This window comes from Myodes glareolus, chromosome 5 (assembly GCF_982192425.1).
Source record: "Myodes glareolus chromosome 5, mMyoGla1.1, whole genome shotgun sequence".
NCBI lineage: Eukaryota > Metazoa > Chordata > Mammalia > Rodentia > Cricetidae > Myodes > Myodes glareolus.
Genome location: NC_142030.1, coordinates 88,997,155 through 89,020,317, shown reverse-complemented (window position 1 = coordinate 89,020,317; position 23,163 = coordinate 88,997,155). Strand labels below are relative to the sequence as shown.

Sequence of the window (23,163 nt, the reverse complement as noted above, 5' to 3'; positions counted from 1 at the left end):
AAGGAGCACTGCTGTGGTTGGGTCAGGCATTCTTTGTGTCCTTCCAAATAACCTCCTCCTGCGGCAATCGGTGCCAGTGCTCAGGCTCCCTGCCATTAGAGTCTGACTTGGAGGTGGGCAGGAACTTGCGAGACCACTGGCAATTGCATCCCATGGTACACAGCCCAGTCCTAAAGCATCTGGGACAGATAGCCTCACCCGCACACCTTGTTTTCTTTTTCTTTTCCCTTGAGGGGTCTTTTAGTATTTCCCTTCCCCATATCCCTCCCATTCTTTCCTATATAAAAGAGAGGAAGAAAGCGAAGGAATCGGGAAACTTGGCAGGTCCGACCAGAGCCACCTCTGGTTCCTTACTTAAAGATCACAATATGGCTGTAGCACCTCTACCCTGGCAAGGGGCCTGCAGTGGCTGAAGATGGGCCCTGGAGACTGGCAGATAGACGAGGAGGTAAAGTGGCACAAGATGAGGAATAAAAAATGAAATAATTCCTACACATTTGGGGTGGCAAATGATGAGTAAAGGGGACCCAGATCTTGGCTTAGCGGTACAGGATGCTGTGGGTAGAAAGGCTGAACTCTGAATACACTGGAAAAGCAGAAGATTAGCAATTAGGGGACACCAGGGAAAAGCCAAGAGCATGCCAGCTGCAGGTCAGCCGGCTCAGCTGGACCCAGGCCCCAGCTCTCATCCCGGCCCCAGGCTGAAGGATGGAGAAACGGAACATAACCATGAGTTTGACCATGTGTCTTTATTTCCTGACTCTGCCCTTTCACAGCATGAGGCCGAGTGGGGGCTGCTCTCCCAGGGAAGCCAGGCCTGGTGGATCTGCTGGGACACAATGCCCAGTAGGGCACAGAGCACCCCCCAACTCAAGGCAGCCCGTTCCGTAGTGCACTGTTCAGACAGTTGTAGAGGTGGATATACTGCTCCTGAGGGCAGACATGACAAGACTCGGTCACCTGCTTGCCCAGATCTGACCGAGAAAGGCTCCCAAGGGTCTCCTAACCCCTACTCCATCTGGAAAGGGTGGTGACCTGAATGGAGTTACCAGAACCTTTCCATCTTCGAACCCTTTCACAGTTAGTCCCCACCCCCACCCCGTGTGCTTCTCACCAGCGTTGGGGTCATGAGGTCACAGGCCTGTGACTGCCTCAGGGCCACATTGAAGACATCCACAGAGCACTCGGTCCCTGCTTGCTGTAGCAGCTGTTCCAGGGCCAAGAAGGTGCCCAGCTGGTTTGTGCCCTTGCTGTAATTGACTAGAGTTAGACGTGGGACCTCTGGGAATGGGGCAGTGTCTTGGGAAACCAAATTTAGTCCCAAGAACTGGGAAAGAATGCTAGGTGCTTAGTTTACCGCTAGTTAGAACCCTACCAAATCCCTGGGAATGGAGCAGAGAAGACAGGGGCCTTGGGAGACTACCCTTTGACCCATAACCCTAGTTAACGCATGCGCATGGCGTTTGTCCACAGCACCTGGAGTGGCTGAGCAGGGTCCCTGGCTTCTTGCTCTTGCCGCGGGAGCAGCACTGGACCACAGCATTCAGGAAAGGCAGTAAGGTGGTTGCTGGGAGCTCACACCCAGACTCCAAGAATGGAAACTGCAAGCGTTGAACCTGCCTCTCAGTTCCACTCTCCCCCTGGAGCAAGGGCAAGGTCAACCAACATTGGTGCTGGGGAGGGTAGCAGGCGGGCGGAGGGTGGGGGCAGGATGGGAATCTCATTATCACCGCCTTCTGCACCATGCCCTGTGGTCTCAGCACCTACATGTATGACTCTGAAGAGGGTACAGGGCCACCCAGCCGTGTTGCTCTCAGCCACTCTGTGCACCGTCACCATGCCTGTGACAACAGGCTGCATCTCCACCGGCCAGAAGTCTTGCGGCTGGAACCAAAGCAGGCCTCTCAGTCAGTTTCCAAGATCTCTGCCCATGCCGGGGTCAAACAATGCCACATACTTCTTCCTCTGTCCCGCTCCTGGAGCCACACATCCTACCCCTTCACACCCCTCACCTTTTCTATGGCATCAGGCAGGCCCAGGGAGACCAGCACGTGGGCGCCATGCTCCCACACCAGTTCCCAGAGCTCCTTTGGTCCGGCAGAGCCAGTCAGCACCACGTGGTCCCGACCGCACGGCCCACCCTGCAGATCACAGCTTGTTGGTTCCCAGGGATTAAGGTGTCTCCTGGCCGTCCCACTGCTTGCTCTTGCTGCGGAAGACCCCAGGACCCAGACATTCCCCGCCCCCCCCCCCCCCCCCCGCCGCCCTGAAAGCACTAATGATCAGAGGGCTAGTGATAGGATTTCAAGATCAGCATCATCTCACGGGGAAGAGCCAGGCTTCTAGCATGCTGTCAGCAGGGCTCTCCTCCACCAGGGAGAACTGAATCTGAGAACGATCACCTGCGGAAGAATGGTGAGGGTTCAAGTGGTCTCCACTAGACATTTTTCCACCCCACCCAACATTGTACCAAGTGAGACTTACCCGGGACAACGCTGTTCTGATTATAGCCAGGAGGGGGCATCAGAGAGCCACTCTTATACTTGATGGCCTGCTTCAGGAGCTGGGAAAGAGACAAGGTGAAGTCAGCCAGGGAGGACTGTGCCCCATTGTCACTCACTCCTTGACCCCTAGTGTACCTTGTACTCTTTCAAGAAACCAGCATTGGCATTGGCTGCTCTCTTGGCACAAGCCTGTGCAAAATTCAGCACAGAGATGGGGCCGGAGCTGGAGGAGGGAGAAGGGACTTGGTTATCCAGCCCGTTTCCAGTCGTCTCTGCTGGGTCAGTGCACCAAGGCTCAGACCCTAGTGGGAATGCACAGGACACCAGTGCCCACCTGCCAGGACCAGAAGGTAGCTGACTTACTCTGAGGTGTCAGAGGGCCCTTCCAGAATCTTGTGGAGCAGACAACGGTGCAGGAAGATGTACTGACTCTGCAGGGAGAGGGCATTGGCCTAGTAGGTGGCCTTGGTCCAGGAGGGAAATACTCCTGGCCCCAACCCACCAGACAGGGATGTAGAACTAGAGAGCCTTTAGGGAACCTTCCCTGAGTCGCCCACAGTGTCGAGGGTGGCAGGGGCCAGTCCCTTCTCTCCTTTTGCAGAAAGGAAAGTGGCAATCCAGGTAAGATGGTAGTCTAGGACTGTCCCTCACTCCAGACTCCTCTACACGCCCCCAGGAACCTCTTTTCATGCTCCTGTGAGGCCATCTACTGTCTTCCACTCCTTTGGGTCTAAGTTGCCCAGCCCAGTGCACAGGGGCCTCACCGGTGTCTGGATCATGAGGGGCCGGTGCAGTCGAAGCATGTACACAGTGTTGAACACGTCAACCATCTGCTCTTCCTCTAGCTGCTGCAGTAGCCTCAAGAGAGCCACAAAAGTGCCTGTCCGGCCCACACCTGCGCTGTAGGGACAACCCCCGAGGAGCTAAGTACGAGAGGGAAAGGGCTCCTCCAATCTAGAGCCCTTCCCCCACTCAAGGCCAGGCAGACCCTCCACCCCACCCACCTGTCCTAACCTGCAATGCACCAGGGTGGGTCCCTTGCCCTGAGTGATGTGCACCTGCTCCCGTACCAGGTCCACAAACGTGAGCAGGGAGCTGGGAGCCTCCGGGACACTGTGGTCTGGCCAGGTAGTGAACTGTAGCTGCCTCACCCGCCGCTGCGTTTGCTGGATACCCTGAGGATGGTGAGGGAGGGCCGTGCTGATTTCCTTAGCCTTTTCCTAACCCCAGAAAACCTTCCTCACCAACTCTTTAAAGGTGGAGGTCAGCCCCTGCTTCAAATGGAGGGCCATAACTACATTGACATTGTCCTTGCCCCAGCGTGGACCTTTGATCCTCCTCTAGTCTCCTGGTCTATCTCCGCTTCCCAAAGATGACCAGGCAGAGAGGCATTCTCGTGTCCGGCTCTCCTGCTCCAAGAGGTCACAGGTTGGAGTGAGCAGGGACCTCTGAGCTGAGCATGGGGTAGAAGAGCCTGCTCTTTCTTTACATTGGTGTGACCTTGGCTCAGTCTTTAGCCTTCACTGTATGTGTGTCTTTCTACTTCTTCCCCACACACTACCCTGGCCAACGACCAAGAGCTTGTGATCTTCATTGGAAAACAGACCATGAGGACCAGGAGAGAGGGGAGTCTCGGTTTTTATGCCTTTCCCACCAACCCTGTACCCTGGGCACACACATGCTGCAGCTGGAATTCCCTCCTGGTCCACTCCTCCTCAGGCTCCTCTGCCAGGAGGTGGATGGTGAGGTGACCATGGGTGACAGGGATGGAGTTGCCTGGCCAGTAATGCTCACACAGCACCTAGGGTGAGGGGGTTTGAGAGAAGAGGCATGCTTTTACACCAAGCCTTGTCAGTGTACCCAGTCTCAACCACGCCCACCCATCTTTTTGGTTCCCCCCATTCTAATGGAATTCTGCTCTTTGCTTCCACCCAGCTCTGAGACCATCTCTTCCAGAAACTTCCATCCTCTGGCTGCACCACGGTACCTTGACAGCCCTCTTAGGACTCAGTGTTGGCTGTGGCTTCCTGAGGAAACTGTATGGTCCTGACTAAGGAGCAGTCTGTCCCTTCATCATTGCCTTAACAGGAGGACACACTTAGCTGCCTCTGTTTGCTCTGGGCTAGGACTGTACATGCACAGCACAGAGGAGGTAGCCCTGGGCTCACAGAGGAGCCTTCCCTGCCTTGTACTGACCAGAGAGAACCGAATCAAGCCAAGAACTCATGAACCTGGTCCTTTCCCATATTTCCCCATCCTAGGTGATCCTGAGAATTCCCCACTAACTCCAAGCCCCATTCTGGCTTGCCTGCCCTAAGATGGTACTAGGGAGGGATTCCAGCAAGAAGGGTATATGCCACCTGGTGGTCATTCTGGGAAGCTGCAGGGCACTCACCCGCCCGTTCTCCATGCCCACGGTCAGCATGATGATGACCTGAACTTGCTGCTCCCATACCAGCCGCCAGAAATCCGCTAGCGTCTTCTTGAGGGGCCCCTGAGTGGCGATGAACTCTTGTGGGTGGCTGTAGCCCTAAGGTATGAGGAGCAGGGCACGGGCATGTTACCAGACATGTTACCATCAAACATTCAGCAGTGGATATGATCATGTATGACCTACAGGAAACGTGATCATGGACGAGGATCTGAAGGACACTACCACCACCCATGTCCCATTTGGAAGGGGTAAGAAAAACATACATGAAAATATAAGATCCTGACCTGCTAGAAACAGTCTGCTCAGCCATCCCCCTCCCTGAGCTGGGAGTGACTTTGTTATCTAGAGACAGTGATTTATGATGTAGCTCAAACTTCCTTACACTTCCAATTCTCTTGCTTCAGTCTCCCATGTGCCGGAATTACAGGTGTGTGCCACCATGCCTAGCTCCAGACCAACCTTCCCAAAGCTAAGTTGTGTGTGTATTGTATGTGTAAATATATATATTGAGTATATACACACACTCATGTCTTCCGTGGCTGCCGTTGCCTGGCAAATGAAATCAAAGTCTTCAGGGTAATAATCAAGGTTCTACTTCATCCATTTCATACCCACCTCCCACCACTTGACACTCCACTCTATAGTCTGCTGGCTACACACACACACACACAGACACACACACACACACACACACACACAGACACACAGACACACACAGACACACACACACACACACACACACAGACACACACACAGACACACGCACACAGACACACGCACACAGACACACACACACAGACACACGCACACACACACACACAGACACAGACACACGCACACACACAGACACACACACACACACACACACACACACACACACACACACACGGGCTCCTTTGCAGGTTTGTATATAGTTAAACCACTCTGCCTCCTGAGGGCCCAGGACAGAGCCTGGCACACAGCAGACCTCCCCCAGACACTTGCCAGATTAGTCTAAAGAAATATGGACTGGTGATAGCTCTAGACAGATGCACAGTTAGCACAAGACAGTGTCCTAAGAAATCCCAGTAAGAAAGTCCCCGGGCCTGCAGGAGCCCTTACTGGGATGAAGTTGGCGTTGATGTAGTCAGAATGAGGTTCTCCCGCCAGCTGGACCAGTCTGACCCTGGAGTGGTCATCTGCCGAGAGTAGGTGATACAGACTTGGAACCAGCACAGGTAGCCCCTCCTTAGGGCTGAGCTCTAACCCGCTGTCCACAACCTCCCTCCTGCTCCCAGCATTTGCTCACAGGGTAGCACGTGTGGGTACCGGTTCTTGGTGGTGTTGTCAGGATGCTCTGCCTCTAGTCTGGGCTGCTCCCTGCCTACCTCCTTCAGCTCCTATGAAGGCAAGGCAGGTCCTAGTGGCTGAGGCAGACCCATCTCACCCCACAGCAGACAGGGTAAGGATGGTGAGAATGCGGCTGGAAGGCAGGTCCAGCCCAGCCTAGATGCCCTGGTCCTCCCTCCTTGGAGTACTGGGTGACACAGGACTCACCTCAAATTCCTGGAAGAAAGCCTGGTGTGCATGTGCACTCTTGGCCTCATAGCTTTGCCGGAAGCTATGGATGGGGATGGGCCGATGGGTCCGCCTGGCAGAAGGGAAGGGAATAGACGCCAGCTTTGGGTGTGCAGAGTCCTGCCCTACCCTGCCCTGGGAGACAGGTGCAAAACTAGCTGTACAATGTGGCCACAGGGAAGACGGGCATCGGACATGCAGATCCTGGACCGCCCTGCCCTCCCTGTGTAGAACAGAAAGCTTCTCTAGGACCCAGCAGGCCCACAAGCCCATAGTGAGGAAACCAGGAGCAGCAAGGGAGACAGGCCAGAGGGCAGAAGTTCATATATATGTATGCCAGGGGCCACGACTGATTGCTTGTTTATTTTGGAGTTTCTTTAGTATTGGGGATCAAAACTAGGGCCTACATATGGTAGGCAAGTGCTCTGAGCTGCAGCCCAGCCTACACGGGGTCAGTTCAACAGGAAGTCAATATGAGGAAAAGAGAGCTGGCCTGATTTCAACCTGATTCAATCCACATAGTTTTTCCAGGTTTCACTTCACCTTTTAAAGTGTATTTATTGCTTTGCCTTTTATAATGTATTTTTCAATAAAATACGGATTTTTTAAAGGTCCACATGGTTTGTCAGAAAGCCAGATAGCCAGGACTGGAGGAAGGGTGTGCGATGTTTAATCTATGTACCACCTTGGCTGGGTCATGGTGTCTAAATTATAGTTAAACATTATGGATGATCTGAAGACATTTGTGGGTGAGATTAACATTTAATGTGTCTGACCAACTCTGATTTTTCTTTAGATGATATTAATATTTTGCCCCTTTTTTGGCAAGTATGAATATGTGGTCACATGGAGTTAAGATCCGATGTCATTCTCAGTCACTCTTTCCCTCGTTCACTGAGTCGGTGTCTCAGTGTTCACCATCTTGGCTATTCTAGCTAGCCAGTTTGCTCCTCAGGTCTCATCGCCCCCTTCTGATCTCTGCAATTACAGGCGGGCCGCCATGCCCCCCCGATCCCCAGCTGCCACACTTCCATAGCAGGTGCTTCATCCACTGAGCCATCTTTCCGGTTCTCTTTGAAAGTAACAGCTGTGCAGGTCAAGCAGGCGATGCTCCTATGTGAGGGGCCTTGTCCAAGCAGTTAAAAACCTTAATACAAGCAAGTCTGACCTGTCCCCACTAGGGGGAGTTCTGTCAGCAGATGCCTTCAGACCCTTCCCTGGGTCTCTGGCCTGCTACCTCATGGCTCCCCACTCCTTGGTCCTATCTCTCTGAAAGCCTTGACTTCTGCAGTGAGTTTGAACAGGAGGAAAAAGCAGAAGAGCTGAAAGAGAGGGGCAGCGGTTAAAAAGCCGGAGAAGAGATGGGGGGCTGGTCAACAAAGACTAGAGCCCCCTGTCTGGTGCAGCCCCGGGGAGCTTGGCAGAGCCACTAGCAGGCTGTGCTGTAGGGCCATGCTGCTGCAGCATCATTGGGAAGAAGCATGTTTCAATGCACTCACCGCAGGTTGTAAGGCATCATCTCTTGGGAAAAACCATCCTTCTCCGGCCTGTGACAGGGGAGAGGCGAATAGGAGGCGATGGAGGGCTATGGGTCACAACCGGCAAGTCACACTGGGCTTCCCGGCCCCACCTGCCTCCTCCTCACCTTGGTCCTCTCAGGCGCCACCAACACAGCAAGCACAGCACTGCACACACAATGAAGATGCAGCCTGCCACAGTCCCCATCAGCACCGGCAGGGGCACTGCCGCCAGAGAGATGCTGGCCTGGGGCTCTGTGGAAAGTAAGAACATGACAACTTCCTAATGGACCCTGAAGGCCGTGCCAGCCTCTCCTGGACTTGGTCCTGCTAGATCAAAGGTTCTTAACCTGCGGGTCACAACCCACATATCAGATACTTACATTACAACTCATACAGTAGCAAAATTACAGCTATGTAGTAGCAACAAACTAATTTCATGGTTGGGGGTCATCACAACATGGGGCACTGTATTAAAGGGCTGCAGTGTTAGGAAGCTTGAGAACCACTGCTCTAGAGAGAGAGTTCATGTAGTGATATCTCTCCACACTCCCAGAAGTCCCAGACACCAACTGAGCCCAGAAATGTCTGTCTGGGGTTGGTGAGAACAGACAAACAGACAGCTTTTCTTCTAATACTTAGCCATACTCCAGAGACTCTCCCTAACGCTCTCAAGATGAATGGGGTTGAAGGCCAGGCCTCCTGTACCTTCTAGAACTATGCCACCTGCCCACAGGGTAGCTACACCAATTTAAGATCTGTGCAGTGTGAGCACACACGAGAGGTCAGAGGCTCAGAGGAAATATGGAAAAGATCTCAGTATTTTTTATTTGCTTGGGTTTTGCTTTGTTTTGTTTTTTTTGTCTAACAGAGCCTCAAGTATCCCAGGACGACATCCAGCCAACTATTTGAGGATGGCCTTGAACTCCTGATTCTCCTGCCTCCACTTTCCAAGTGCTAGGATCACAGCATTCTTCTATTGAAAGCTAGTGATCCAACCTAGGACTCAGCATCCAACCTAGGCAACCACATCCCCACTCTGCCTCTCAATCACCTTTTAATTGATATTTTGAACATTAACTTATTTTTAAGTATTCTGACTTAAATAAAAACAGTTCTTAAAAGTAAATGTTGCTTTTAGTAGAGAATAAAAATTGTGTTTCCTGTTGTTTGTTATTGTTGTTGTTGTTTATTTGTTGAAACAGGGTCTCAGCTACAAAGCCCTGACTGGCCTGGAACTGGGCAGATCAAGGTTAAGCTTGCCTGCTTCTGCCTCTGGGCGAGGAGGGGTGGGGAATTAAAGGCATATGCCACCACACACAGCCATCTCTTTCTTTTTAGCTTCCAATGTACCTACCAGAAAATTCTAAGTTAGATAAACTGTTTGGCTACATTGGAATCTCCCCTGAGGTTCCTTCTGACAGAACTGTCCTTGAACACAGGGGGCCTGGGAATAGCCAGTTACAGAAAGTGGCACAGGGGGTGCCAGGGACTGTGCACAGTCGCAACCCCCTCAGTAGGTTCCTCTCCCACACTTGCTCCTAGCCCCCATCCCAGGTCTGAAGTCTAGTGCACCTCACTGAGGGTCTGGTCCCCAAAACTGCTAGGTAGCACTTGACCCGCAGGAGCCTAAGCTCGGTCCCTCCCACCTCTGACTTTAACAGAGGGGGTACCAGCACCCCTCCCGTCTCCGGTGTCTAGCCAGAACCTAGCCACGTGCCAGGCCTACCTGAGAAAGCCGAGAAGGTGATGATGGTCTCAGGAAGGTTAAGCCTACTGAAGGCTGCGACACTGAATCTGGGACAAAGATGCAGATGTTATGCCGAGAAGGAGCAGCCAAGAGGAAACCCTGACTGAGAAACAGCAGTGGCCACCTCAGCTAGCTAGCTTCCATCCTGCTCTGTCAAGGGGTTGGACAGCCTGTTCCCCATCACCCTATGTAGAACACTGCTTACTTGTCCTGAAAGCAACAGGTAGCTCTAGATATAGGGACCTGAAGAGCCTTGGATTTTCCCTGAAAGTCTCCAAAGAATCCATTTCCCAATTCATTTTAACAAAAGAACCATGTAACGGGCAAGGCTCTCCTTATTTGCACTGACGCCAGGAAAACTGATCTGGATAACTATGGACCCTTGTGGACTAACACTCGCAATCTGTTTGTGAGTCTGCCCTTATCTATTGTAGAAAGAACTTGATCCCAAAGTGGGGTTTAGAGAAACCCCTCCCCACAGCCCTAGCCCTCACCTATACTGGAAACCTGGCTTGAGATGCCCATTGCATATCTCCTGGGTGTGGCCACAGTCCTCTGTACCCACAGGCACTGTCCAGGATCTTGGTACGGTCCAAGGCCCTGGGTAGAAGGGATTGGGGAACAGCACAGCCAGATAGGAGTCTCGCCCTCCGTAGTAGTGGTCGTACCACGTGTGGTTGATGGCTTCCCGAGAAGGTCGGGCCACTGAAAAGGAGCAGGGAAGAGGCAGGACAAGGTGGGCAGTAGATCAGGCGGCTCTCCCGTTTCATTACTATGCACCCCCATGCCCAACCCAACACCACTCTTATTCTCAGTAACAACCAAGGCCCTGTTCTGTTACAGACTGGCCCTGGCGCTGGCTTTCCATCCACTCTCTCCCCTAGCCCAGCCTCACCTGCCTGACTCTCCCCAACCCTTCCAAGCCCAGAACTCACATGACATGTTGATGGTGGCAATTACGCCGTACCACTGGATCTGCCCATCATCTTTGCCAAACATGCCACGTGTGACTGTCACGCCCATCCCTGTCCCCAACTCCAGCTGGGGGGCATCAGCTAGCTCAGGGGGGTGCCAAACTGGGAACAGAGAAGGGGGAAACAGAGGCCCTTGGCTCCACACCTTCCATCCTTCCAGGCCATGCCTTCCTCTACCCAGTACCTCTCATGGCATCTGGTAACAAATGGCTAGGGAACCATTAAATAAGGCCTGGGAGGGTTCTTGGTTAGGGTACCAGAGCGTGACGCTCCAAAACACAAGACAGAGGTCAGAGGAAGGGCAGGTCTGTGGGCAAGGAGAGCCCCAAGCAGCCAGGCTCAACAGAGGGAAAGCCCCCAGGCGACCGTGATAGACCGAGTCTGTGTGAGCAGAAGGCGGTAGAAGTGCCTACCCTCAGTGGAAGTAGTGCACACCAGGGTGACTGCCCGGCTCCACAGGCTATTCCTGCCCAGCACAGAGAGGCTGAGGCGGTAGGAAGTGGCTGGCATCAAATCGGGTAGCAGGAGAGCATCCTCCGAGGTGTTGACCTGGAAGACAACGTGACCACTCCCTCCCCCGACCAGCTGCTCTACCACCACCAGGCAGGCACCCACATCTCCAGCAGGCATCGTCCAGTTCAAGACCAGGTGGGTGGCCTCGGGCTGGCACAACACATCTTCCACGGGGCCAGGCTCTGAGGGGACAAAAAGCTCACATTATAAGGTGTCGGAGTCCTCTAAGAGGATTGTCCAGGGGCTCTCAAACCCAAAGGGCGCAAAGGACTGGCATTTATGCCCACAGAAGGAACATCAGCTTCACGGAGAAACAACTTGTCTTTGGGGAATCATTGCCCATCTGGAGAGGCATAGGAGGCATAAGTCAGGGCAGGGGTAGACAAGACATCTGCCTGGGAGGAACAGGTGACTCGGAGCAGAAGGCCAAGCCTCCCAGGCTTACTACCCTTCCCTTAAGGCACAAGACCTACCCACAGATAGCAGCACAGAGTGAGTGGAGGCCTGGAGCGGCCCGGCCTGACACTTCACAGACATCAAGACGGTGTGTCCTGGCGTGAGGGGCCTCAGCATGAGGTGTTCTTGGCCTGGTGACAGGGGTTGCTCCCACGAGAGGTGTCCAGCATCTGAGAGTTGGGCCTGGCATGTCCCCTGGCCTAACGGGCCACTGGGCCAAGCCAGACTAACTACAGCACTGTCTGCTTGCATGGACACAAGCAACTCATTGGGTGTGAGTGGATCTGTGGAGAGAAAGCAGCATGTCAGCCAGGCCCCTGATCCTAGTCCTGAGAATGCCTCACACAGTGCTGGGGTTGGCCAACCTCATTCAAGGTCTTTGGTGTGGAGTTGAGACATGGGACTCAAATGGATCTAATGTGTCCAGGGTCCCCTCCACACCCTACTCACGTGTCCAAGCAGAAACATTGGCTGCTGCGGCAAAAAGGGGCCCAGCCCAGGAGATGACCTCCACTTTGTACTTAGTGCCAGGAGTCAAACCCGAAAAGCTTGTGCTGTCTGCCTCCGGCCCCACGCTGCTGGTGGCTGTCCGGGCACCTTCCTGGTATAGGGTCACTTGGTAGCTGTTCCGGCCCCCAGGAGCATGGACCCAGGATGCTTGGAGCTGGGTGGGAGCTTCACTAGTAACATTTACCGTTGTGGGGGCTAAGGGGGCTGCAGGGAGAGCAAGTGGGGGGCACAGATAAAGATAAAAGAGTCTAAATTAAATGTCTCCTCCCAAAAAGGTTGTCCCTGCTCCCTCCATCCTTTGCTCCAGAGCCTAAGAGTTCAGTGTAGTTTAGGGCAGCAGGCAAGCTGGCTAGCCTCTGAAGCAGACCTACCACTGCACTAGGGACAAGCCCTGCCACTTCCCTCTGGGAGTCAAAACTAAACTCAGCAGCCAGGAATGATGGGTAGTCCTTCCCCAGCCCCACAGCCAGGGAGCTTGAAAACCTGTGTGTCCACAGGACCTAGGCACGGCCTCACTCACCCTCAAAGCCTGGGGTCTGGAGTCATATGATCTTAGCCTAGTCACACAGTAACACCCCTCTTCACAGACAGGGAAACTGAGGCTCAGGGAGAGTAAAGGCCTGTTCTCAGAGTCAAGCAACAGATAGAAGCCAGGTGCCCTGGCGTCCAGGCCAGACTTCTACCTAGCTCCCCCCAGATGTCTGAGGTCCCACAGCCCTCAGGGGAAGTCTAAAGGACAGTAATAGTGCCCCAGGGGACAGAGGGGAGGTAAAAGGGAAGACACGGGCAGGCCTGGAGAGTCCCTCTTGGGGAAGGTTGTGCTGGAAATAAGAGGTCCCAGCTATCTTTGCCCCAAGATCTCTGCAGGTTGAACAAGCCCAAGAAATCAGATTAGTGTAAAAGGGGGGCTCCCAAACCCAGTTCTACAGGCCCTGTAGATGTCTTTGGGGTGCTTCTCATATACTCCGTGTTTCTGTGTCTCCCCTACTACGTAGGGCTGGGGTTGGCTGTGGCAGGGAGCCTCTATTCTGTTCATTCTGCCTGGACAAAAATCCCAACTCCCCTTAGCAGGTTAAAGAGACTAGAAAAAGTTGCCTTCTCCCTGGGCCTCAGTTCTCTGACCTCTGAATCGAGGACACACTCCTAAGCTTGTCACAGCAAGCACATGGGAGAGCAGGGATGGGTAGGACAATCTGCAAGGTGCCCAGTGAATACTATCGCTAATTGCTACTAATGGTTCACAGCCCAGGCAGAGCTAGAGGTGGGCTTCTGGAGAACAGTGTGGCACTGGACAAGGGACAAGCATAGGAGTCCCTATGAAGGGCCTATGAGGAGCTTCCTGGTGCCTCGGAATCAGGAGACAGACCCCGCAGACAGCCTAGCTTCTTTCTCACGGGCTCAGGGTCCATGGAACCCAAGGGACTGGGCAAGGAGACTGCAAGGGTCACTCACGTGTCCAGCCTGTAGCGTTGGCATTGCTACTTTCCTCGGACCCCCACAAGGTAGCCAGCTGTACCTGGAACTCAGAGCCGGCCGTCAGCTGGGCCCAGGAGAAGTTCTGGACCTCCCGGGACAGGAGCATCTCGTTTTCAAGTGCCAGGGGCCTCAGCCGGTAAAGCCGCAGCAGGAAGCCATCCCTGCCACCTGGCGGGTGACTCCAGGAAGCCCTCAGTGCTGCAGGCTGGGTGGACAAGCCCAGGCTCAGGTTGGTGGGAGGAGCAGGGCCTTGGAGGACAGGAAGGGACAGATTCAGGAGAATGTGAATTCCTCTTCCACAAGCAAGTTCCAAAGCTCCAATGCGAAGTTCCAACCTCCTAGAGGCTCTAAGCTCAGTTTTTAGCCTTCCCAAGGAAACCTCTTGCAGAGATGGGGCCCAACAATTGCCCCTGGCCTCCTGCCTGCCTCCTGCCTGCCCCCTGCCTGTCTCCTGGTATGTTGGCTTCCTAAGCCGATGTCTGGTTCACATCACTTGCTTCCTCTACAGCCAGCTCATCGCCTGCCCTCTCACCCTTCAGGGCCATTCACAGATAAGGTTAACATGGTGTCTATCAAATGTCTCTAGACTGCAGGCCTCCAAGCAAGCTTAGCCCAGGCCCTCTAGCCAACCTGCCTAGCCACACAGGTTCTCTTTCAGTTCATCCCCCTCCTCCTCTGGGAATCCTGCCTGACTCCCTAAGCAGGGTGCCCCTTCTATGAGTGTGAAAAAAATCAAGTCAAATCACATAAAATTCCTGATATTCAGCAATTCTAATCTGTAAGAAAACAGTTTTGTGTGATTCAAATTGGTACACCATGCATATTCCTACTAATACATTTATATTTATTATAATATGGTATATAAAATTATATACATCATCAGTATATGAACCATGTTTGTAAGTCTTCCTTTCTGGATTTGTTCATAATCTTTAGCCTTAACATCTAACCCCATACCTAAAAATGAGAGGCACTTAATAGGTATTTGTAAGAAGGATGGATAAGAGGATTGAGGGATGTATGGATAGGTGGCCGGATGAGGGGGCACACGGATGGGTGGGTATGGCTAGCTAACCATATAGCAGGAGGTGGACGGTGCAGGAGAGGCCTCTATTCTCACTCCCACCCAAGAGCAGAGCAGACCGTAGAGGATTGCAGACCACACGCACAGTGCGGGGCAGCCTCCCGAGGGCAGGAACTCACGGGTGCAGCCGTGGATCTTCCGCAAACTGGAGCGGAGGTTCCCAGCCCAGGCCCATGCTGACACGGTGTAGCAGGAACCAGGTACCAGAGACTTCAGGGTCAGGCTGGAATTGTTAGGGCCCAAGTCAACGAGGTTGCCAGGTGACCCCTGGCTGCCATCCCGATGCCAGGTGAGCTTGTAGCCTTCCTGCTGTCCTGGTGCTGGAGCCCAACCAATAGTCAGGTCAGATGGGCTGCTCCTGCTAATGACCTGCAGTGACTGCGGTGGCAGGGGACCTGAAGAGGGAGCAATTTGTCAAGGGGTCATGTTGTAGCCCCGTGATGCCCTCTGCCCCACTCTGCTGAGCCTCTCCTTCACTCTAACTTCCCCCCTCAAGGGACCATCCTCAGACGCTGGCACTCACGTGTGTAGCCCATAATACTCTGAGTGATGTCGCCCTCAGGTGAGGCGATATCTACCCGGTAGTGGACTCCAGGTACCAAGCCACAGAAAGTAACATGAGTGGCACCAGGGGGCACAGAGGCGTTTCCTAGGAGACCTGGAGCACCATCAGCGTAGAGTAGAGCCCGCTTCCCAGCCTGCTGGATAGCTTCCAGTTCATCGAGCCGCAGGCTGGCCCCAGGACTCTCCCTGGGAAGGACAGCAGACTCTGGAGAAGAAACAGGGCCCCAGAAAGTGAGGACTCCCGTCCCTCAGGCTGCAGACTCCCTCTGCGGGCTCCCAGCCTGCGCCCCATTCCAACCAGTCTCACCAGTTAGCCAGGTACTGGCCTCCATCCAGGCATCATAAGGTCCAGCTAGAACCTTCAGCCCCAAGGTGTAGCGTCCGGGAGGCAGGGGTCCTGGGAATTCGGCACTGCACTCATCAGGGCCCAGAGCAGTGGTATTCTCCACTGGCCCACTTAACGTCAGTACATAGCCATCCCGGGCTCCCGACCCTGCCTTCCAGCTTGCCCAGAGCTCATTAGACAAAGGGGTCAGCACCAGGTCAGATGGGGAGGAGGGATCTGAGGAGACAGGAGTCAACCCAGTGGGTGAGAAAACTCACTCTGCATCCTCACCACTTTCTACACGTGCCTGCCAGCCTCTCACATGAGTACTGACAGCTCCGTTGTCCACACTACCCCAGATGAATGCCAAGACCCGGCAGCTACCAACTGGCCACAGGCAACAGTAACAGAAACAATAACTCATCAGGTGCTCACACGTGTGCCAGCGTGATGGGGGGATTCTACACACGACACCTCCCACCACCTCGCCCTTACTGAAATACAGAGAAGGGAAAGAACTTCCCTAGAGACAAGCAGTCAACAGGTAGCAGAAACGGTTAGCCAGCACACAGCTGTTTCTCAGAATCAAAATATGGTATCATGGTGGCAAAGACAGGTGTCCAGCCTAGGTTCTGGGCTCTCTCTCTCTCTCTGTACCTCTGTGCCTAGAGTAACATGGGACAGCAAGACCTATGTTGGGTTCTTCGGGGGATTTGCTTCAATGAAACCATACCCAGAAAGAGTGAGCCTGCCTGGAGAGGATTCAGTTGATCATAACCAACCATTATTACTACCACCATCCCCCCAGACAGTTGCTACCACAAATCAACCAGATCGCCCCTAGGCACCCCTAGGCACTCACAGGTCCACTCGGTGGCGTTGGGCCCCACAACCCAGTGGGGCCCAGCCGCAGCACAAAGCTTCAGCTTATAAGGTGTGCCTGGAGACAGGTGAAGGAAGGTGTGGTTGAAGACCCCTCGTCTGACCACTACGGTCAGGTTGGTGCCTCCTAGGTCGTCTGTGAGCATCAGGTGGAACCAGGCGGCCCCTTCAGAGCTGTTCCAGAAGGCTTTCAGGCTGCTGGTATTCAAGGTACGTAGTACTAGGTGAGCTGGAGCCACAGGCTCTGCAGGAAGTATGGACAGAGCAGAGCCAGGCTTCAGAAAGAAGCGAGATACCGGCACCAGCAGCGGCACGAGGGATCCCAGAAACCTAACCACACTGAGACACGCTGCCTACAAGGCTCCGGACTCAACATTGTTCTCACTTCCCCCAGTCTAGCTGCTCCCTGGGGTCCCTGCCTGGCTCCCCACTTTACCTGTCCATTGGTGGATGCTAGTCTTCTCTTGGAGACTGCCAGCCCAGGTGACAACCTCCAAGACATACTGACAACCTGGCAAGAGGTTGTCAAAACTGTAAGACAGGATGCCAGGGGACACTGAGATGTTACGTGCCAGCGTTTGTGATTCCAGGTGGTAGAGGAGAAGCTGGTAGCTGTCTTGATGCCCAGGGGCATCGCTCCATGAGGCTTCCAGACTGGCTGGGCTCCCAGAGCTATGCAGCTGTAGTCCACGGACCACTGATGGGGCTGTGCCAATTGTCAAGAGAAGCGTTAAGGTCTGGACAAAGGGCTCACCATCCTGGGAGTTGTCCCCTTTGCTTTCTCTGTGCCCCTTCCCTGCCAGTCCTCTGGAGCAGTCGCCTCCTGCCCCGACCCCACCTAAGACCACACCCTCTCAGACTGCAGATGTCTTACCAGTTTGGGCAGTGAGGGTAACAGTGACATTCTGCCGACAGGGTCTTAGGACAGTTAATTCCAGCTGGTAGCGACTCCCTGGCACCAGGCCATGGAACTCAAAACTGGACTCATTTGTGTGAGCCTGAAGCTGCTGCCCTTCTGGGGAGCCCAAGAGGTTCAGACTCCTGAGGCTGAGGGCATAGTCAAACCCATCTGGCTCCGCCGACACCCAGCTCAGAAGCAGGCTGGTAGGCTTTCCCCAGCTGCTGACGTTCACGCTCAGGGGTGGACCTGGGAGATAAGGGTGCATGCACTCAGTCACCTAGCACCCCTTCTGCCCTGAAACAGGAAGACGAGACCAGGGAGCAGGGAGAGGCATAGTCTAGTGGAGAAATTAGCCCTATGACCCACCCACTGCCCACCAGAGCACCTCTCCCTCTCTGTGAAGACACCTACCTTCACCCTCCCTGTCTGGGCTCCCTTCCAGGGATGGGCATGCGTCTTCCTGTAGGAAGAAAAGGAGTTAGGGAAGCAGATGTGGAGAGGCCTCTGGAGCCCAGATCTCCGAGAAAGTTTATAAAGAGAGGATCCAGACCAGAGAGGGGAGTCCCCTTGTGCCTGACTCCCACACTCCCACCCCTGCCACACACGACTGGAGAGACATTTCCTAAAAATGTGCAGCCAGCAGACAGTAGCCAGCAGCCTAGAAGGCTGGAGCAATCTGTTCTCCTGGCCTCCGTGCTAGCCTGGGCGGAAGCGAGCAGCTTCCCTCATTCATAATGCAGACCAGCTGTGGAGCCCCACAGAGAGGTGGGAAACCTAGACATGCTCCCGGAGAACAGGCTCACCCACTCCACCCTACCCTGTGCCCACCTTACCTCCGCCAAAAGACCCTGGAGCCAGAGGAGGGCAACGAATGGAATCAGAGGCCTCATCCTGATGAAGTCTGCAGAATCAACACTGGGAGGCAGAAGGCGGAGCTAGACCCCCCCTCACCCTCCCCTTGCCCTGATGGCGGGCAGGCGGGCAAGGGTGGGAAGGGTGGAGTTTCAGACAGGTGCCAGGCAGCAGATCCCGACCCTAACCCGGCCAGAACTGGGTAAGGCTGATCGATGGGAGAGAAGCAACATCTGACCCTAAGGGGACTGCAACTCTCAGGTGGTCCACAAGCCCACCGTCCCTGCTTCTCCCACCTCCACGAGACGTCAACAGTCAGCTCTCCTTGAAGGAAAATGTCCTGTGCTTTTGGGGAGGCCTGATAGGAGTGGTGGCCTTGAACACACAGCAGAAGTGCCCGACTCCCCCACACTCTGTCCCTGGAAGAGGTCTGGGTGTCCATTTGTTCCCTCCCCTGGGCCTTGGGTGAGGTGGCAAGGCAGGCTTGAGGGGCATCCTGAACACAGGAGGTGGGAGAGCCAGCTGTGTGTCGCTCCTTTTGTCTGCCTAACTTGTTCTAGTAGTCGAGGTCACAGAAGTACATCAGCAGCTTCTAGAGCTCACCTGGCCCCTGGAAGTCATCTCTCCCATCCCTTACTGCCCAGATGAGGAAGCTGACATCCAGAGAGTCCAACCTGAGGCCCCATGTGTGTGAGGAAAGAAGCTGGACTTGAACCTGAGACTTCTGACTCAATTGAGCAGAGAAGGCAAAAGGCGCTCCCATCCCCAGTTCAAGTCCTCTCTGCTAGGAAGCTTCTGGGAGTGATTGACATTTCTGGGGCTTTTGTTCCCCTCTCCCTATTTCTTCTATTTAGGTCAGCACTACCCACCTGGCTCCCCTGCCCTCTTCTGGCCCTCACAGGCACCGCGGAGACCCAGCTGAGGCCTGGTCTAAAACACAACTCAGGCCCTACTGCTGTACCGCCCAGAGCCAGTTGCTCACCTGGTGCTCCTGCACCAACTCAGCCCTGGGAAGGGAAGGAGCAGAGTTGAACCTCTGAGCACTAGAAGGAAGCCCAGAACTCAGCAAGCTGGGGGCGGAGCTGGGAGGGGTGTTCAGAAAAACCCGACAGGGAGAGAGAGACTCTGAACTCCTCCTAGCTTGCTTCAGCAAGGAGCCCAGGCCTGCCTCAGAAACCAGCTCTGCCTACCCTCTGCCCAGCACCAGGGGCTGCTGCCCGCCCTACCCCCACCGCAGCTCTGTCCAACCCCAAACCTCAGAGCCGCCCACTGGTCTGGATGGGGTCCTGGAAACTTAGAACTGCAGACTCATCAAAATTTCCAGGCTGTGTAGGAGTGTGTGTGTGTGTGTGTGTGTGTGTGTGTGTGTGTGTGTGTGTGGCACTTCTGAAAGAGGCAGGGAAGGGGGCTAGCAACCAGGGAAACCGGGGGTGGGGAGATGCCTCAGGCCTCAGTCTGGCCAAGATGTAGAGGAGACATCCTAACCTGGTCCTTGGCCAACCCCACCTCACCTGGGAACACTTCACTCTGTTTCTTCTAGCAGAGTCCCTGTGAACGGCCACAGAGGGCAGAGGTGGGGTGCGAGCATCTTAATTCAGAATCTGAGCAGAGGAGACATAGCAGAGAGTGCCTGTGGTCAAAGGGTCGGGGTCCCAAAGTCCTTACAAAAGAGAGACCTGTGGGGACAGAACTTCTTCATAGCTAGTCCTATGGACCCAGCCTTGAGGATTTTTGGCCCTAGAAGGCTCTCTTACCAGCCCCACCCTGTTAGAGCAGCCTTGAGGATGAGAGATAGGCTCAGAAGAGGGTCAAAAAGCAGCTCCCCAGCCCCGACCCCCGTGCCCAAGCCAAGATTCTCTATTCAGCAAAAATGTACTGCTCCCAGCAGCCACCCCCACAGACAAAGCCACATCCTCTGCCTAGAAAACCCTTGGGGTCCTCCCTAGCTCCTGAAGCCTACCTTCTCAGTGTGAAAGCAGTTGGCCAGGAGGCAGAGGAAGGCAGAGGGCTGGTCCTGGCATCCCAACTTCCAAGTGTGAACTAGCCTGGTGCCTCCTGGCAGCTGTTGGAGGCTGCTCTTCCGGCTCCTCCTCTGCTCTCCCACAGCCTGAAGCCAGGCCTTGGGCATCCCCCACACTAAAGGAAGATAATTACCAGGCAGACGAGAACGGGGTGCCCCCTCTTCCTCCCACAAACTGGGGAAGGTCGCCAGGAAAAGGCGACGGTCCAGCTTCTACTGAGAAGGGAGAGAGAACTCAGCTGGTGGTGATGTGTTGTGTGTGGGGACTAACAGTGTGCATAAGCCTGCATCCAGGACAACACAGTGGGAGGGACACAGAGAGCCCCTGGGGGGAAAGGGCCACTGTGGGACAAGTCCATTCCTCTGGTCCTGGACTTGGGAGAAAGGAAAGGAATCTCCTTCAGCTTGAAGTCATCCTGCCGAGGCACTGAGTCTGGCAGCAGGCATAGATAGAGCAGGGCTATTTCCTGGCACCCGGGGAAGGCTAGCCATGGTTCCCATATGCTGAGCTGGCAAGGGCCATTGGTCCTCTCCACCAGTGATGAGGGGTATGAGAAAGTCCTTACAACTGCAGACATCAAAAAGATAGCAGGGGAAACTGGGTCAGGGAGGGGCACCCAGGAGAGCTGCCACAGAGGACATGCTGGGGTGCCTCCTCAGACTTCATGCCATGGCTAACTGCACCTCTCTACCCCGCTCACCCTGTCTCCTTGGGTGCCTTCCGGACTCCTCCTTGGTGAGCTCTCCCCCACACTACCAAGGACAAGCCCAGGCTTGCAGGGGTGAGAACGAAGAGCTGCCTCGGTATCTGAGGGGAATGGAAGCACTCGGGGAACAGACACCTAGCATCCTGGGGTTTCTCCAGAGAGCCCCTGGGGAGGCCAGCTCGGGAGGGGAGAGCAACAGGTGGAGGGGGCCAGACCCAGACTCCTCCATCCTTTCCGTACCCACCCAAAGCAGCCGGCGATGGTACGGGGTGGCAACCTTTGCCCAGAGCTGCAGGGGAAAGGACTTCTGGGAACTACAGGAGCGCTAGGGACAGTTGTGGCCCCTGGGATGGTAACTGGGGTCGAGGGCAAACAGAGAGAGGGGGAGAAATCTCTGACTGAGCACAGGACCACAGGTGAGTGAGACTCCAGTGGGCTTGACCTTGCCCACTGCCCTGCTGCGGCCCCTCCCTTGCCAACTTCGGCTAGCATCTAAGCACAGACACCATTCTGTGCCAACTCTGAAGCAAGGGGCTCTTTCAGCCCATTTTGGGCTGCTGGGAGTAACTCCCTCTAGAATCTCTCCACTGCTTTGTCTGAACTTCCAGACAAAGATGAAGGCTGGCTGGAAGAGGGGAGGGGAAAAAGGGATGAGAGACACAGAGCCAAGACTCAGCCCCATGCTGCTTCCACCACCAGGTGGGGCTCCCTAGCTCCCTGCCCTAGTCAGTTTCTCCTGCTTCTCCTGTCTGTGATTCCAAACACTGGGTCTGTGGGCAAAGTGCTTCACAGGCCTTGGTCCCACAAGAGGTTACTGTCCTGTTGTCTTCCCCTGGGAGAAAGAAAACCGTTGGAGAATCTGAGACTCGAACAAGCCCAGGAACTTGGCCAAGGTCACACCGCCACTAAGCACCAGTTTGCTTATTAGGCAACTTCCAACTATGATTTTACATCCTCTAAAGTTGAAGGTACCAGAACCTAATGCCCAGTCAGAAAGACAAGTCTGCAAGGTGAGAGAAGGCAGTTCACTAGCTGGGTGCCCCCAGACCCCAGGTATGGGAGCGTCCTGCAGAGGAGGGGGCATCACTTTCAGGGGTGTCCAGGTATGGGAACATCCTGCAGAGGAGAGGGTGTCACCTTCAGGGGTGTCCAGGTATGGAAACATCCTGCAGAGGAGGGGGTGTCACCTTCAGGGGTGTCCAGGTATGGGAATGTCCTGCAGAGGAGGGGGTGTCACCTTCAGGGGTGTCCAGGTATGGGAGCATCCTGCAGAGGAGGGGGTGTCACCTTCAGGGGTGTCCCAGCAGCATGGATAAGGTAGAGACCACTCCAGAGAAAGCAGCAAAGGGCAGGTGAAGGACAAAGACACGTGTCTTGTACCACCCTAGACTTACGGTGGAGACTCTGGCCACAGGTTTTCATGGATGCCCCGGCATTCTGAGCAGAACAGGGAAAGGAGGGGCAGGAAGGTGAGCGAACACCCTGGGAGAGAGAGACTCAGAGTCTTGCTTCAATCCTAGATTGACCCTCACACCACCAACTCCCTTCCCATCTCCCAGCATCTTTGCTCTCTACCCAAAAGCTCAGTCTCCGACTTTCTGAATCCCACTGGGCCCCCATCTAAGAGGTTCAAGAGGTGTGCTCACAGCCAGTAGGCTAAAACTGTGAACTGGGGACACTGGGTAGACCTGTGGGGGAGGGCTTCTCCTACTTCCTTCTCCTCAACCCTGTGGTATCCTCACTTCCTTTTCTTGACTGCAATCAACAGCTGGCCCAGGGCGGGTGGCCTTCTTTCCACTCCACTCCCTCCCCCTCCACTATCTGCTAGTGCAAACCCCTGTGGGGAAGTCAAGGCAGAGCCCAGTCTCCAGTCACTGTACACAAGTGTACAGGAATTCCCAGCTTCCTGCTTCTATTACCTCATCTTGGCACCAGAGTCAGCCACCTCCAGGCTCTCCAGAGCTTCCTCCTCAGGAAAACCCACCTATGCCTCCTAGGAGAATGGGCTACAAAGAAGAGGGAGCCAGAATCAGCCAGCCCCCGAGAAGCTCCAAGAGTCACCCTCTGACTAACTGCCATGGACCAACGCAGGTGTCCCAAGCCTCCTGACCTCAAAGGGCCATCCCTGGCCCTCACC

General features: G+C 54.6%; 1 protein-coding gene across 7 annotated transcripts; it reads right to left on the bottom strand.

The window, feature by feature from the left end:
- Nucleotides 1-730: 730 nt before the first annotated feature.
- Nucleotides 731-23,017, bottom strand: LOC125398197 (receptor-type tyrosine-protein phosphatase V-like). Of its 7 annotated transcripts, none has more exons than XM_087906500.1 (39): nucleotides 22,946-23,017; nucleotides 22,421-22,463; nucleotides 22,114-22,292; nucleotides 20,260-20,887; nucleotides 19,811-19,975; nucleotides 19,169-19,306; nucleotides 18,281-18,362; nucleotides 17,859-17,907; nucleotides 17,421-17,693; nucleotides 16,983-17,252; nucleotides 16,527-16,790; nucleotides 15,647-15,901; nucleotides 15,299-15,544; nucleotides 14,895-15,170; nucleotides 13,668-13,940; nucleotides 12,156-12,419; nucleotides 11,723-11,989; nucleotides 11,150-11,431; nucleotides 10,698-10,838; nucleotides 10,257-10,467; nucleotides 9,742-9,809; nucleotides 8,141-8,267; nucleotides 7,995-8,042; nucleotides 6,475-6,568; nucleotides 6,227-6,317; nucleotides 6,040-6,116; nucleotides 4,900-5,034; nucleotides 4,183-4,305; nucleotides 3,519-3,679; nucleotides 3,269-3,404; nucleotides 2,868-2,935; nucleotides 2,640-2,727; nucleotides 2,485-2,563; nucleotides 2,326-2,402; nucleotides 2,013-2,141; nucleotides 1,768-1,884; nucleotides 1,477-1,640; nucleotides 1,115-1,250; nucleotides 731-930 (listed from the first exon to the last, which is right to left on the bottom strand). In XM_087906500.1, exons 7-39 carry the CDS (start codon nucleotides 18,335-18,337, stop codon nucleotides 871-873), a joined length of 5,106 nt encoding a protein of 1,701 aa, XP_087762626.1. In that variant the 5' UTR covers nucleotides 18,338-18,362; nucleotides 19,169-19,306; nucleotides 19,811-19,975; nucleotides 20,260-20,887; nucleotides 22,114-22,292; nucleotides 22,421-22,463; nucleotides 22,946-23,017; the 3' UTR covers nucleotides 731-870. The 7 variants fall into 7 exon arrangements, with proteins under 7 accessions (XP_087762626.1, XP_087762622.1, XP_087762624.1 ...); XM_087906496.1 differs by having other exon boundaries at nucleotides 19,811-19,900; XM_087906498.1 differs by having other exon boundaries at nucleotides 19,282-19,306; nucleotides 19,811-19,900.
- Nucleotides 23,018-23,163: the final 146 nt, after the last annotated feature.